The sequence below is a fragment of the Anguilla anguilla genome, chromosome 11, assembly GCF_013347855.1.
Source record: "Anguilla anguilla isolate fAngAng1 chromosome 11, fAngAng1.pri, whole genome shotgun sequence".
NCBI classification, from domain to species: domain Eukaryota; kingdom Metazoa; phylum Chordata; class Actinopteri; order Anguilliformes; family Anguillidae; genus Anguilla; species Anguilla anguilla.
In genome coordinates this window covers 13,235,948-13,252,918 of record NC_049211.1, presented here as the reverse complement: position 1 = coordinate 13,252,918, position 16,971 = coordinate 13,235,948, and the positions used below count along the sequence as shown (strand labels likewise).

The 16,971-nt window shown below is 45.3% G+C and overlaps 1 protein-coding gene across 2 annotated transcripts in view; it reads left to right on the top strand.

Moving 5' to 3' along the window:
• The window catches only part of slc12a5b (solute carrier family 12 member 5b), an 83,706-nt gene that overhangs the window by 50,088 nt on the left and 16,647 nt on the right, over positions 1-16,971 (top strand). For both annotated transcript variants that reach the window (XM_035382625.1, XM_035382627.1), the window contains exons 2-12: positions 1,912-2,006; positions 2,706-2,837; positions 9,690-9,836; positions 11,511-11,565; positions 12,522-12,652; positions 12,799-13,046; positions 13,561-13,772; positions 13,939-14,106; positions 15,424-15,522; positions 16,078-16,135; positions 16,797-16,971. In XM_035382625.1, coding sequence (XP_035238516.1) covers positions 1,912-2,006; positions 2,706-2,837; positions 9,690-9,836; positions 11,511-11,565; positions 12,522-12,652; positions 12,799-13,046; positions 13,561-13,772; positions 13,939-14,106; positions 15,424-15,522; positions 16,078-16,135; positions 16,797-16,971 — 1,520 coding nt within the window. The remainder of the gene's footprint in view (positions 1-1,911; positions 2,007-2,705; positions 2,838-9,689; positions 9,837-11,510; positions 11,566-12,521; positions 12,653-12,798; positions 13,047-13,560; positions 13,773-13,938; positions 14,107-15,423; positions 15,523-16,077; positions 16,136-16,796) is intronic.

The window sequence follows — 16,971 nt, the reverse complement described above, 5'->3', positions numbered from 1 at the left end:
TGCTGTTTTCAGGACTGTCGTCAGGTCCCAGAAGAGACTGCATTTTACTTATACGGACCATTCTTGTAAATAATACATAAAGCTTGAGTTTCCCAGTCATCCATAAAAGTGCTGGTCTGTTTTACTCTATTTACCAGCGTATAGTGTGTTAATGAGCAATTATTCTTTGCATCCCACAATTCCCAGGGGTTCTGTTGTACCCTGGAATAATTTTGCAGGTTTTATCACATTGGCAACAGACTTTTTTTCTTCTGTTTTATGTTTGTTTATTTTCTCTGAAGTGTGACAACCTGCTGGCAAATGGTAATGTACACAAATAAGAGAACAGAAATACATAGTCGGATGTAGCAGCACCGCCTGTACCATTACTCTGTGATAGGGGAAGGGATTGGTGAGGGCAGGTGACAGGGACTCTGACAGGTGGGTGGGGGCACGAGTGGGTGGCCTGTGGGCGTGCTAGCATTGGACCTGTTAGCATTGCTTTCCTGCAGTTCTGTATCAGTCCTCCAGGACAGGCAAGGGCATGGCTGCCAGGGACCTGCTATAAATAGCCAGTTTGCAGACTCTGAGAGCTGGCCTGAGAGGCATAGCAGAATCCAGGTTTTTTGGGTCTTTAGGGGTGCGGGGACGGTCGTGCGCCAGTGCACAGCTCGTACACCCTTACTTACCGCGGTCGAACCGTGGAGGAGCAGTGCGCGAACGGTCCCGAGCACACAGCCGCGTAGCCAGACTCGCGGGATTACTCTAAATGCACACGTTGGCTCTCTCTGCAGTTAGCCACCCTGCGGTTTGACCCACGTCAGTGCCGACTGGAGCTGAGAGTCGTACAGGTGACTGCAGCATCTCCCAGGGAGGGAAGGTAGCAGCTGGCGTCGTGCTCCCCCTCTTTGTTGCTCAATGGCCCCTCCTCTTTTGTTGACGAAACAACAGTGATCCGAGCTGGAGCCTTTCATCCGACTGGGCTAATCCACTGGAATGCAGATCCTCTCTCTGATTCCTGCTTGGGCGCTTATGTTCTCAAATAAGGACGCCTGAATAAACAAGAGATAAAAGAAAACATCCTCTGTTCAGCTGTATACCAGCGATGATAAGACATTGTGAATATCTGTTCTAAATTCTGGTATTATGAGTCTTCTGAGGCATCAGGGTCCTCTCTGTGATGCAAAAGGATGGAGGTTCAGAGCTGATGTAGTTCACTTCACTGCACTGAATAGGGGTGGCGTGGAAATTCTGGGTGTGGAAAAGCTCTCCAAATCTGACGTATGTGCTACACAGACACTCTTGTCTGAAATTTGCTTACTCAGTCGTCTCAGTGAGCGATCCCATTTTTCAAGATAAATAATGATGAAGTTACTGGAGTCCCTGGGCTTACGTTTTTGAACAAACTTCTCGGCAACAAAGGGGAAAGGCTGTCAGCTCAGAGACCCAAACTGGGCTGCTTCACAGTAGAGTGGTTCACCTGACACCACTGAGATCTGGCATGAAGTCTCTGAATGAAAAACAAGAAAAGAAATAAAAACAGATTCTTGATTTAAATGATCTCCTGGGCTTAGGTGCTTCATTCAGGTCTTTTTCAATCTTATCATTGGAGTCTGCCATCCCCCCACAAAACCACCAAGTAGCCACAGAAGTCCCCAGAGCCCTGCCTTTACCAAACAGAAAGGTGGGGGGTAGACAGACACTGTAATAAAGCATAGCTTCATACCTCTTTCCCTGCTTCCCAACAGGTTAGCTTAACAGCTATGCCACTGAGCTGCTGCACACTCCTTACTAATTTAATATAATGACCCGGCATCACACAGCAGAATGACTCTGGGGCGATGGGGAACCCCATGTCTGAGGGCAGGTACTTCCTGCGTGCAACTGGGCACCCCGTGTGTGACCTCTGACCTCTTTCTCTCTGTGATGCAGGTGATGGGGTCCCCAAGGAGAGCAGCCCGTTCATCAACAGCAGTGATGCAGAGAAAGCCCAGCAGTATGAGGGGAAGAACATGGCCCTGTTCGAGGTATGCACACACACACACACACACACACACACGCAAATGCGCACTTACACACAGACACGTGCACACACACAGACACATATACAAATGCATACTAAAATAGACACTTTTGTATGTTTGTGTATTTTAGTATGTTATATACATACACACCCCATTATACACAAATGTACATACAGCTACGGATATTATAACCTCAGAAGCACTCAAGTTCACATTTGTTTCTTTTTTTGCAGTTCCCTTTGCAAGGATATTGTACCAGTTTTGACCACTCTTCCGTAAATGTGCTGACTCATTAATGTGCTCACTTCGTGTAATGAATTTTATCCCTGTCCTTCTGACTTGACCTTCGAACTGTAATCACCCTCATTTATCAACAACCCCAATTAATCAATGACAATGCAGTAACTGGGTTTCACATCAGGATTGAGTGTGTGTGTGTGTGTGTGTGTGTGTGTGTTTGTGCTTGAACCTATGCGTGTCTAAAACAGAGATTGCATGTATGTGTGTTAATGCAAGATATGTTTGTATGTGTTTGTCTGTGTGAGAGAGAGTGTGTGCTTATGTGTGCCTGAATGTGTATGTGTGTATGAGAGAGAGAGAAAAAGAGTGTGTGTGTGTGTGTGCGTGTGTTTGTGCGTGCGCATGTGTGTGTTAGGGATGTGTGAGTATGTGGTGTAACGTGTATATGTGTGTGTGTTACAGGAGGAGATGGATACCAGCCCCATGGTGTCCTCACTGCTCAGCAGTCTCGCGAACTACTCCAATCTTCCACAGGGGAGCAAAGAGCATGAGGAGGCTGAGAATAACGAGGAGGCGCGCAAGAAACCCATCAAGGTAAGGCTCGAACCTGCAACCCCCTCCCTTCAGTCCACAGGTATTGCAGTCCCTTCCCTAATTTTACGAGGGCATGCACATTCAATGTTCCAGCTTGTTCTTATCATGAGCTCTAATCGCCAAGCAACTGAGAGCCGATCAGCTGAGAACTACCAGCCAACAAGCTGAGAGCCAATCACCTGACAGTCGAGCAGTTAAGAGCCAATCAGCTTGCGGGCCAACCAGATCCAGTTTGAGGCTCTCTGCTACAATACACTACAAGCAGCATTTCACCAGGGATCCATGGCAACTGTTCCCCGTCATGAGGCTCGTTTACCAATTACCAGACTGAAACATTAACTAATAAACTGCTCAGCCACTAAGGATCTGCAGCACATCTCATTGTGTGACACATCCTCTTAAGACTGGATGCATCGAAGAACTACTGCGGTAGAATTGCATTTAAGCCAGACATTTTAGTTTGGTGGGCGGCAGGCTTTGAGCAGTTGGAGAGGAGTGGAGAGTGTGCTGTGCAGGCTTTATAAGGAGCAAACTGAAAAGAAACAAACCGAAATCGCTGGTGGAGCCAGGTAGGAGACATGGAAGAAAGAGTTGGCCATCTTTCATAGCACACAAAGCGACCCTCCCAACTCCGCCCACCAGTCCTGTAACAAACAACCAAGCAAACGGGAGAGCCCAGCAAACAGAGTTGTAGTGGCATCACACACAGTCGTCTCACAATCGAACAATGAACCTACTTCAATTAAATTGGTTTTGCAGTTTAGTCTGAAATTGTTGGCATAATAGTTGTAATTTCGCATTTTTCTAAAGAGATATGAAGGCAGTCATGCCATTGAGATGAGTCATCACATTAGACAAAATGAATGCAGAGAAGCAGAATATTAGCATTTCATAAGGATGCATTTTCCTCGGTGCTTAATTTAAACATCCTCAGCTCCTGGAGGCTGAGGTTGGCTGTATAACCGGAGGGCGAGACAGCGCCCCCTCCAGGATGAGCCCTTTGGCGCTCGCGGGGCCGTGACTCACCCCGCCATTGCACGGCTGTTTAATTTTTCAGCGGACCTAAGCAGGAACACATTCGGACTGTCAGCCTGCCGGTGTGCAGCAGTGCGTGAGGTCAGCGCCACCAGCTCCTCTTCAAACTTCACTTTTATTAAGGTTATAACTCAAGGTGCTGTGTCTGGATCCCCTTGCCCTTCCTGCCCCCTCTCTCTCTCTCTCTCTCAACCCCCCTCCCACTCTCTATCATACTTCTTCACTCTCTCTGCTTCTCCCTGTCTTTCCCCCTCTTCCTCGTCTGTTCTCCCTCCCTCCCACTCTCTATATCTCTCCTGGCCCTCCTCTCTGTCTAGCCCTGACACCTTCATTTCTTCTCATCTCTCTTTCTGTTTCCTTTTCATCTTTTTATTTGTCTCCCTTTGTCTTTCTGCAGCACATGAAACCTGTATTAATGTAGGCAGGTAATGCTGCTTTACTCATATTGCACACTAATTCAGGCCATAATTGAAGTAGAGCACACATTCATTTGGATAACACACGCTGATGTTTAGCTGGTAATTCAGGTAGAACACACAAGTGTTCAGGTTGGTAATATGACTCTAAATGTTGACTTCCAGTTGGTTGTTAGCATTTTTTTAAAGCCAAGTTGGGGGGCACGAGGTGAGTAAACGGAACACAGCTGGCCGGACCCAGGAGAACGGGCACAGCTGCAGTGAGCTCCCCCCCCCCCCACCCCCTGCCTGTGACCCACGCTCAGCCCACAGACATTCCAGTGCCTTTTCCCTGTCATGTGCTCTACCTGCAGTGAGCTGGCTGCAGCGGGACCCACAGGGCCCAGCTGTCACGCACCTGCCAGAGCACGCCTCCCGGGAGCTCCTGCTTTAGGATTGGCTGCCCCTGCTGCTAGCGTCCCACATTCAACACTGCCTTGTCCTCAACCTAAAACCCGCTGAGCACCCGGCCCCAGACTTACACAGAACTGAACCCCTACTCTGCCAAGTACCCAGCCCCAGCCCTACCCAGAACTGAACCCCTACCGTGTCTAACACCCAAGCATGTGAACATACTCATGCATATACTGTAGGCACACGTACACTCATGCACACAAAACACACACACAGACGCATACACAAAAAACACACGCACAGACATGCACACACCAACACACACATACTCACTCATTTTATTTTTTTTAACCATCATTGTTTGTTTGGTTTTCCGTCTTAGCAAATTAGTACATGGCTGTATGTATCTGTCAGAATCGCCATCAGGAGTAATTTTCCCACTGAGTTCTATTCTAACAGTAAGTGCTGCTATCAGAAATAATGACAACAAATTACTGTATAGAGTACCGCGCCGATGACAGATTACTGGTTTTTAGTTCCAAAAAGCATCCCAAAAACCAGGGAAAAGTGAGAGTGAGCGCAGACTGGATGAGACCGGAGACTCTCCTCAGCAGTGGTCGCTTGGTGCTTTGAAGAGAGAGGCTATTTGGAGTCCTGTTCTCAGCTGACACCGAGGTGACAGCCTCCTTCTGTCAAGCGTGGAAAAGGGCGGAGATCGGGAAACTAATTAGTGTACCTCTTTCTCCTGAAAAAGGCCGAAAAATGAAGGGACCCCTGTTCCTGTCACAGCACCTCGTTCCTCCGGCAAGCCCCAGGGCACCTCCCGGCATCGTCCCACCGCCTCTTTACCTCAAGAGCAGAAGAAAGGAGAGAAGTTCAGGCCTGTTTTTTTTTTCTCCCTCTTTTTTCCCCCCTGTCAAGGGCGTGGCTCGGCCTTGCTCCGGAGCGTCGCGGCCGGGGCGCGGCGCGTAGAGAAACGGACCGCATCACTTCCAATAAGCGCTGGCGCCACACACGCGCGTCCTCCTAATCTGCCCGTAATGAAGCCAAGCTGCGGCGCGCCGCTAATGTCACAGGACCGAGCGTGCTTCTGGGGACGCGGCTCAGCACAGCGGACGACATCTAATCTGCCGGCCCCTGTTTTATTGCCCCGTTGAGAGAGGAATCTCTCCAACATCTGCAACATAGCAGATTTCTCCGTATGCCACACGGTTAAAATGAATCTACCCTACGGTGCTTCGACAGAATGGCAGGGGAAACAAAATCGGCGTTGCTCTTATCCTCTGGAATATAAATCAGTTGATTGCTATTTTTGAACAAAAACGCTCACCGATGCCATACGGAAAAAAAAAAAACGAAAAAACGTTTTTGACACAGCATCAAAGCAAAAGACAATGTGACACGCTGGAGAGCCCGGCGCTCCGTGGGCTCACTGAAAATAACTGCCTCTCATCTGAGGATCGGTTCATCTTTTGTTTCCTCTCTTCCATCTTTAGCTTGTGTTTGGCATACATGCACCCACCCTCTAACTCTCCGTAATGTACAATATATTTTTAGCCAAAGCCTCCTACATGCAGTATGTGGTTCTTACCTTTGCAGTTTGATCACAGAATTTAAAGAAAGTTAGACCTGGATTCTGCTCCCAGATGATGTTTATGCAAAAAGAAACATTAGTCTTCTGTATCCTGTTATACAACATTTTCTCAGTATTCATCCTCGCTATTACATTTAGTGCTTTAGAACTGGGGGTTTTATCCAGTTTTGATCCAGGGACCCCCACTGACTCAAAGACATCCCAGGGGCACCCATCTTGAGTTTTAAAAGGGGTATATTTTTTATCCCAGGCTTTACAAAGATTGGGATCGAGCGTTAAGATTGGGATCGATGACGGGTTGGAATTGCACTCGCAGACTGGGAGAGGTGAATGCAATTAGGGACCAGTGGAGGTGAGATTGCAGTTGTGGCCTGGGGGGGTGGAGGAGGGGTTTGAGAGTGCAATTGTGGACCCTCAACAGTACCTTTGTGGACCACCTGTTGAAAAACCAAGCTTTGGGTTATCTGTCACTTTTTATAAAAAGACCATATGTTTTCTCTATCAGGAGAATTATCTGGTGCTCAGGCCATCACTGCAGAAGAACCGCCAGGTGCTCACGTGATATCCATTTTCAGCCGTGAATTGTCACCGTCTGTGTTTGGAGCGGTCTTCTGCAGCCCTGTAAAATGGCCACGGGCTCGAGCTGAGTGCGACTCCAGAGGCTTGAGTGGAAGTTCCAAACTGGGGATAAAAACATGTGTGTGAGGTTTGGGGGTGGCATGGTGTGACAGAAACATAGCCAGGGGAACGTAATGGTCATGGTGGGCCGAATGGCTGATTGGCTTGCATGGTTCCGTTAGGCCCGTGCTGAGTGAGAGCTCTCACTGGCCCAAACCCAAACAATAATACATTAATGACATATTCCTGGGCACAGGTGAGTACACGAGTGGACAAGTGCTTGAGTATACAAAGGGTGGACATCACCCGGTATGTGACACATTGCTAGAGACAGAGACATGACCTTACGCAGATTTATACACTGCATGGCCGAAAGTATGTGAACATCAGTGCAGTTGAACACTGATAGATCGATTTGGCTTGGCTTACAGTTGGCTTTCCAATTGATCCCAGAGGTGTTGGATGGGGTTGAGGTCTGGACTCTGTGCAGGCCAGTCAAGTTCTTCCACACCTTTCTCAACAAAACTATTTCTATATGGACCTCGCTGTGTTCCCGGGGGCATTGTCATGCTGAAACAGGAAAAGACCTTCCCCAAACTTTTGTGGAAGCACAGAAGTGTCTAGAATGTGATTGTATGCTGTAGCATTAAGAGTTACCTTCACTGGAACTAAGGGGCCTAGCCCAAACCATGAAAAACAGCCTCAGACCAAGGAGTATCCAGCTACTTTTGATGATAATAGCATATGACAAGAGAGAAAGAGGCGTGTCATCCACCACCTGAAACAAACACGTAAGAACTGTAAATTGGCAGGGGGTACACTGATAAATGTTTTCCAGACTTTTTTTACAGAACAGCTTAAAAATAAGTGAATTCTACTAACTTTTGAAAGGAAAATGACATGAGAGGGGGCGAGTGGGAATAAATTAAACATGTTGTTTTTTATTGTGGGTTCATGCAGTGTCATAAAATAACAGCATGAATAAGGTTGGGCGTATTTGTCAGAGAAAATACTAGCTGATGGAGCAGTCACGGCAAAGTTGTTGAAAATCACAGAAAACTGAATAAAAATAACCAATATCAATATGCGCAGCAGTGTGAAATGATTGAAGTGCGCAACTTAACTGTAGCCTAACAAGTGCTTGAAGTTTCTGAAATATTTGTGGGCATTTGCTGCTAGTAACAAATGTGGGTAAAATGCATTGATTGGCTGGTGCATTTAATCAATTCTGTTCGTCATGGAAAGAAAGAGTATGTTTTTGTAGCTTTTATATGCAAATCATACCCCTTGCTTGCCTACAAAAAAAAAATGCCGGGTACGTCTTGCCTTCATTGACCTGAACTGAATTTTGGGTAATTCCCTCAGTGTAAGTCTGCAATGATGTGGACTTAACAAAAGGGTAGATTGAGGGCACAGAAAGTCCACACAGGAGCACTCACGGAAAAGCTATTTTTACAATGGGACAGCCCTAAGCCCTCATGGACTTCACAGGAATGTGCCTTTGAGTCCACGAGTCCCTAGGTCCACAGAATGGGATCCAGCCACTTTACTCACAGACAGTCAGTTTAGATGGAAAAATAACAGGCTAAGGATGCTTTTGCTAAATGCAAAGCCTCTGTATTTATCTCTCTGCCTAATGGGTCTTCACCCTTCCAGCCTCGCTAATAACACTCCTGTCTGACCTCGGGAACACCGCCACCCAACCGTCAAATGACACCATAGATTCCTCCTGGCACGTTGAGCAGATAATCTGTAGACTCCTGATTTGGTGCCTCAGGTTCTCTGAGGGATTTGACAGTCTTTGTCCTCCCTGCTCACACATCAGTGGCGGAATGTTTGCGCCATTGCAAGAGGGGTGGGGTGTGGGGGGTGGGGTGGGGGCCACTCCTTCAAATAATTAGTATTGACCCGAGGTGGTGACATGTGGAATATTGATCACAGATGACACGCACCAGAATGACCAATGGTTTGACATTTTTCTCAGGGGAACACAACGTCCGTCTGCAAATTAGCGTGGGCAAGCCCCCTGGACTGGGCAGCCGTATGATCTAAAGACATGAGCTCAGGCTAGGGGAAGTATTGTGTTAATGAGGGCTTGTGTAATGCTGAATTGGGAAAAAGGTTACATTTGAACAACCAAAGATTATGTGCTAGATTTGCTGAGGTCTGTATAAAGTTAATCATTACATTTTTAATAGAATGGCTAATTAAAATGCAGGTACCGTTCCACCTAATTTGATTATGTTACCTAGTCTGTTTTTAAAGGTCTTTCAGAGTTCAGACGTGGGCGTTTTCCTCTTCACATCTTCACATCAGAATTGTTGCACAAGATTGTCAATGATTCCTGAGAGATAAAGATGCCCACACAAAACCCTCTCGCTGCAGATGAATAGCTCAGCTTCCCTTTTTCTTCTTTCACTCAAGAAATAATGTAGATACCAGGACAGCTGTCCCAGGAGAGTGAAGCTTCCTGTCAGTCACAGCTTTTAAGTATTTATATAAGGTGTTGCAAACTATTCAGATATAATTGGTCCAACTGTCTGTTTCCTAATTTAAATATTTCCAAATTTCCAGGAGGTACAAAGCAGCAGAACTCTGATATTTTCTTTCCTGCGGCTGTACATTGGGGTGGGGGGAGGGGGGGGGGGGGGGGGGGGGGTTGGGGGGGTTTAACGCACCCTTTCCTTCCTGTAACCTTGCTTTGTCAAGGTAACAATGTATTCCAAACTGTTACCAAGGCCATTTCAGTATGGCATCCATTTTGGCTCAGCAGCTCTGTGGTTTCTTCTCCTCCAGGCTCCACAGATGGGCACCCTGATGGGAGTATACCTCCCCTGCCTGCAGAACATATTCGGGGTGATCCTCTTCTTGCGTATGACCTGGGTGGTGGGTGTCGGAGGGGTGGTGGGCTCCTTCATCATCGTCTTCATGTGTTGCTCCACCGTAAGTATCTTTTCCAAAATCCTCAATCTCTCAGGGATGACCCACCGCAGCAGAAAGTGATTCAGGAAGTGGTACAGGAAGTCCTACCCCTGTTCTCCTGGTCTTGACCCATACACTAGCTGCCAGCTCCTTTTCAGTACCAGCACTTAAAAAAGACGTTTAGTGTAAATTTAGACTGCTAATTATATGAGCCAAAGTAATGGCGTACTTCTTCACATTGCCATGTATTTTAATTGAATGTAATTCCATAACTGCCAATCTGGATTCCCAACCGCTGTGCCCACCTGTTTACTGTGTCGTAATTGGAGACTCTGTCAGTGATATCCTGCTGTTATGTGAGAGTAGACGACGTTAAAAAGGAATGTGTAATCAGGTTGTGAGAGAAGGCGACAGAATGTGTGTTTCAAGCTGTCTCCTGTCCGTTTGATCATTAAAACATGGAGGTGGGTGTTGATCACACGATTGTCTTATATCAGACTGGGATTGATGGGGAAAAAGGGGAGGGGGTCCACATGGAAGAGAAAAAGACAAAAAAATAAATAAAGACAGAAGCACAAAGAGAAAGACATGTTGATAGATGAAGTTTAACCATGGTTGCTGTATGGTTAAACCAGAGAAATTCATTTAGATGCAGGAACCTGAAGTTCAGTTTGAATGTGATAACTTCAAAAAGTGACATGATTGTGTAGGATGCTCAAAGTGTCCGTGTGGTGGCTGTCTCTCAAGCCAAACAGAAATCCCCTTGTGAGGGCGGGAGTTTGAGCCCAGTCATAGCACCGTCTGACTTTCACCGTCAAACTTTCTCTTTCTGTTACCCTCTCTACTTTCTCCCTAGTTTGAAAAAAAAAAAAACTAAACAAAAATAATAATAATAAAAATACAGAAGGAGCTTGCCACGGCCAATTGCTTTAAAAAAAAATGGAACAGTTAAGATGTTTTATAAGATGTGCGATGAATGCCAGGTGTTCCAGTGATCTCATTGTGAACTGTAGATATCAGAGGTGGAGATGCTGAGAAATACTATATGCTGTATTTCCACACATCTAACAGTTCCCTGAGCACAGCAGGCCACCTTCCTGTCAGAGACTCAGACCCCCGCAACATCAGATAACACTAAAACAATTACTGTCTGCTCTCTCCTTGGAGAGCTGGGACCACTTCATTACTGACTGATAAGGAGGTAATTGAGTATCCACATCATCACTGTTCAGTGGAGACTGCGGTGTCTGAACTGGCAACCCCAGGCTTTACTGCGGAAATGCTCATTTTGGACTGTGGATGAAGGAGTGGTTTACATAGACGCTGGCTTAGTTTATGCCTGTACATCTCTCTCTCTCTCTCTCTCTCTCTCTCGCTCTTGCTCTCGCCCCTCTGTCCTATTGTCTTTCTTCCAATTTATGTGAAGTGTTCTTCACCGCCTAGTTTTCTCAGTATAGCACGGTTCAGTAAGGGCAGACAGCTATGGAACATTCATCGCAAGTGTTCAACGTGACAGTGATGAGCGTGGTTTTTCTCGTTCTGTCTTCCAGCATTAGTGTTTTGCTACGATGGAAGCAGAAAAGTGAGACGCAGGTGTACAGTTGTTCTATCCGTGTCAACGATTGTATTTCACAATGAAATCCACCTGCACAGTGGACCTGATTCCTCTACAACTGTTGTTGTCTCTGTTCACAGACCATGCTGACCGCTATCTCCATGAGTGCCATCGCCACCAATGGAGTTGTGCCAGGTACGAAAGGGGGAGAGTGACATGCAGTCAGTCCTTCAGCTTCCCTACTTCCATTTACATTTAAGAATTTAGCAAATGCTACATTTTGCTGAGTAATTTACATTAGCGCACATATACTGTGCACATTTCAGCAACGAACAGTGCTGATGCAAACTGCTATGTTATCAGGGTCATGACTGATAGTACTAGTCAATACATAATCTTAAAACATAAAATAAAAATACCATTGAAGGTGCAAGAGGGGAATAGAAAATGTAGAATTAATAGGAATGGGTTAAGGATTTACTTTTTGATTTGCATAGGTAGGGCTCACAAACCAATGCAGAATTAATTCAGAATTTGCTGATTTGTTGAATTTGCTAGGTGTAAAAACGTTCTTGCTTGAAAAAGTACAAAAAAAAAAAAATAGATCCTGGAAATGACAACGCACTGACATTCCAGGTCAAATGTAAAACGTGGACAGAGTGAGCAAGCACGCCTTGTAGAGTCCTTTGACTGAGTGTGAGCCTAGTACATCCCGACAAAATAATTCTACCTGGAGCTCAGTTTCAAATACTTATTGACTTTTTCCAGACAGCAAAAAAAAAGAAAGAAATTCCAATCTCCAAACAGATATAGATGTCAAATCATAGCTGTAAGATAAACTATTGATTTGTTTTTTTTTTCAAAGAACAGTCACGGTTCACACGTCAGTAATAGATAGTTTTGGAATGGTTTAGTACAGAGTAAACTGTATGCGTCTACAATAGGCAGTGTGTTCTATTAATCATGTTTAATAACAGAGAGTGCGATCTGTTTGTGTTTAATAGTGTGTATGATGTTTGTCATGTCGAATAGAAAGTGAGTTCTCTATCATGTTTAATAGAGAGTTTGATCTGTTAATCATGTTTAATAGAGTATGTGTTCTATTTCCTGTGTTTAATGGAGATTTGTTCTTTTTATCATGTGAATCCCAGCTGGTGGTTCGTATTACATGATCTCGCGGTCCCTGGGGCCAGAATTTGGTGGCGCTGTGGGCATATGCTTCTACCTGGGGACCACCTTTGCCGGTGCCATGTACATCTTGGGGTGCATTGAGATTCTGCTGGTAATAATAATCTGTCTTTCATTTTGAGAGTCGAACTTAAGCAGCTGTTACCAGTTGTATCTTTTATTTTTATTTGTTACCTCTCATTCTCTCTCACCCTCTTTTGCTTTTATCTCTCTCTCTCTCTCTGTCTCTCTATCTCACAGATATACATTGTGCCCCAGGCGGCTATATTTAAGATGGAGGGTTTGGAAGGGCCAGATGCAGAAGCAGCCCTGCTCAATAACATGCGTGTTTATGGCACCTGCGTGCTCAGCTGCATGGCAGTGCTGGTGTTTGTTGGTGTCAAGTATGTCAACAAGCTGGCCCTGGTCTTCCTGACCTGTGTCGTCGTCTCCATCCTCGCAGTCTATGCTGGCGTCATCAAGACCGCCATCGACCCCCCCGACTTTCCGTAAGTATCCACCATCCCACCAAGATAGGAAAGTTTAAGTAATTGAGCTGTGAGCTTAGGACAGGGGTGGACAATTCTGGTCTAGGTGGCCTGGTGTGTATGCAGGTATTTGCTTCCACCAATTACCCTGCATTAATTAACTAACTGGCCATAGACTCTGACGCTGGTTCATTCATAGATTAGATTACAATAAAACATTTAATGTACAGACAAAAGAACAGTCTTAGCCTCGCATTCATATCAAGAAATGTAAAATTTCAGGCGGCATTAATGTTAGGGCTAATTAATTCAGAATTAAGGCCAGAAGTTGGCATAAAAACCTGGAAAATATATGGCCCACATTGCTCACCTCTGTCTAAGAATAAGGCTCAATCTAATGACATCAACAAAATAAATGATATATTTTTAGATTATACTTACTATACTTTTAGATTAGACTATACTGTATAATAATTCAATAATAATAATAATAATAATAATAATAATAATAATAATGCTGTCATTACCCCCACAGGGTCTGTATCCTTGGGAATCGAACCCTGATCACCAAGGGCTTTGATGTGTGTGCCAAAGTGATTGAGAGGGGCAATGGCACCGTGACGACAAAACTCTGGCGCATGTTCTGCGACTCCGAGCTCCTGAACGCCACCTGCGACGAGTACTTCATCAACAACAACGTCTCCCAGATCCAGGGCATCCCTGGCGTCATGAGCGGCATCCTGTCGGGTGAGACACGTACACCTGCGCACACACAAGTACGTGCACACGCGTGCACACAGGCCACACACCCACACACACACACACACGCACACGCACAGACCGATTACAGGAGACCAAGCGGACGTAAACAGACTGCCTAGCCTCATCCTGTCTCTCCCCACATTTTTAACAGAGAACTTGTTTGGTAACTACCTGGAGAAGGGGCAGATCTTGGAGAAAATAGGGATCCCCACTGTAGTGGATCCAGAGGCACCCCTGACATTTACCAACTCCTACGTCCTCGCTGATATGACCAGCTTCTTCACCCTGCTGGTCGGCATCTATTTCCCCTCTGTTACAGGTAAGAGAGAGACACGTGCATGTGCACACACCCACACACACACACACACACACACACAAACACACACATACACACACACACACACGCACACCCATGCACACACACACATACGCACACCCACGCACACTCTCACACACACACACACACTCACACACAAACACACACACGCACACACGCACATACACACACTAATTTTATTAACACACAGTATGGCAGCATCAAACATTCAAACATGCGAACACTCACATACATTTGCCCAAAGATGAGCACATACGCACAAACACCCACACACACGCATACACACACAGTCACACACACACACACACAGACACCGGAATGTAAAATTCACTTGAAATCTCATTTTGCCTCTCCGTTCCAGGAACAGCTCCAAAATACCACCTTCTTTTTTCCCTTTGCAGACTGGAACACTTGATAATGGCATTTTAATGACATTTTTATGATAATGAGATTTTAATGACATTTTCTGTGTTATTGCGGGAGAAGATTCAATAGATCTGCACCCTCCAATGTGTCAGGAAGGGTGGAGGAGTAAATTTAATATGATTCTACTGGAAGTAAGCAGCATGCACACCCAGACACATTTTAGAAACACACACACACACAAACACGTACACACACACACACAAAGTAAATGGTAAATGGACTGCATTTATATAGCGCTTTTATCCAAAGCGCTTTACAATTGATGCCTCTCATTCGCCAGAGCAGTTAGGGGTCAGGGGTTAGGTGTCTTGCTCAAGGACACTTCGACACGCCCAGGGTGGGGTTTGAACCGGCAACCCTCCGACTGCCAGACAATCAGTCTTACCTCCTGAGCTATGTCACCCCTATGTCCCCCAAAGTAAATACTGTGTGTGTGTGTGTGTGCAGTCTCTTCCCTCATCTTTGTTCTTGTTTGTTCATTCTTTTTTTAGTTACCACGTCAATTCAAGACGTCTTATGAAAAACATCAGATTAATTACTTTTAGATACTAGATATACAAAACATAAAACAGGTACTGGGTGTGCAATAATGGACGTGTAAAAAGTAAAACCAGAAGTGGCAATGTGGACAACGCAAAGAATTGTAAAAAGCAAGGAATAATGTGGGGCCTCATGTTACTTCATACTGAAGGCATGCACAATACATTCATGAGCGTGATATTGTGCTGAATACACTTTGTATTAATAACTAAAATGCTTCCAGATGTGACATGTAATATTCCATTCTTTGCAGTTTTGAAAAGCTTCTCTTTGTCTGCGTGTGTTTGCATGTTTGTGTGTGTGTGTGTGTGTGTGTGTGTGTGTGTGTCACAGGGATCATGGCAGGTTCAAACAGGTCAGGTGACCTGAAAGATGCCCAGAAGTCCATCCCTATTGGCACAATCATGGCGATCACCACAACCTCCTTTGTGTGTATCCTTTTCCTTAACAGCAGGTCAATCAGGAGGAGGCTACTTTGGGAGTGTTAGCCAACTCTTGATTTTCTTTGTCCTTTGGCGTGGAACATGGCAAATAGACATTGTATTACATTACTGCCATTTAGCAGAATCTAAATTACAGGATTGGCTGAAATAAAAGCCCGTACACCACACACAGGGAACTCTTGGGTGAGGTTTATGACATCCCTCATGCTCACTCTTGGTCAAAAGTAACTCTTGATAGTCAATCAATCAAAAACCTTTTCTTTTTTTAAATTCAGTGGCCACAATGTGCTGACTAATGTTTTCCAGAGAAAATAAAGATGAACAAAAAAACATACAGAAGAGTATGTTGCTTTGTTCAAGTCAGTGAGTTACTGACATCCTGTGGTGGCCCTAGACTTTACCAGGGTTCATGAAGTTTCACTCTTTCACAGCTGATAAATAAAATCAAGATCAACACTCAGCACCACTCTAGGAAACAGAACAGTTACGTGTGTTGTGATCTGCTGGTTCCTGTCTGTCTGTTTGCCTTGACTGGTGGTCCAAGACATGTCCAGTGTGATCCTTTTTGGAGCCTGCATTGAGGGAGTGGTGCTGAGAGACAAGTAAGTCTTGCATTGCCGAGCCATTACATTACCGGTCACTTAGCACACACTCGTATAGTGTGACGTACTTAAGGGAACATCAGTGTAACTCTCAGGAATACAAAAATACAACTTCACCAAGAATGGATAGAGGCCCGTTAATAATGAACACGTGTAATGTCAACCTGAATGACAACCATTTGTATTGTCAGCACTAAAGAAAGTACCACTAGACAGACCTTGCACATCATTAACTGTAACATTATTCAAAGGGAAATCCAAAGAAAGGAAGATAAAAATAAAGGTTTCTTGAGGGGGTCTTGGGAGCCATGAGGCAAGTCTTTAGTCTGCAAGAGCATTTGTGAGTTGGGCAGAACACACGACTTATCCTTTATTTATCCTGTTAGCTCTGAGAAAGAGTGGGAAATAAATCTGTTGAGAATGATAAATCTGTTGAGAATGAAAAATTCTCCAGCAAGAATCAGGCAATGAAAATATGAGTGTGTGAACATGGTTGAAACTTCATAGATCTTCAACTTGAAGGTCAAAATCAGCCTTGTGTGACAATCCATGTTGATGTAAAGATGACAGGTTGGGTGTGTGTGTGGGTGGGGGTGGGAGGGGGGGTGACTCTGCAAGGTTTTTTCAGGACTTGAAAGACGTTGCTTTTTTCTGGCCACAGGTTCGGGGAAGGGGTAAACGGCAACCTGGTGATTGGCACGCTGGCCTGGCCCTCCCCCTGGGTGATTGTGATTGGCTCATTCTTCTCCACCTGTGGGGCGGGGCTGCAGAGCTTGACTGGGGCGCCACGTCTCTTACAGGCCATCTCCCGCGACAGCATCATCCCATTCCTCAGG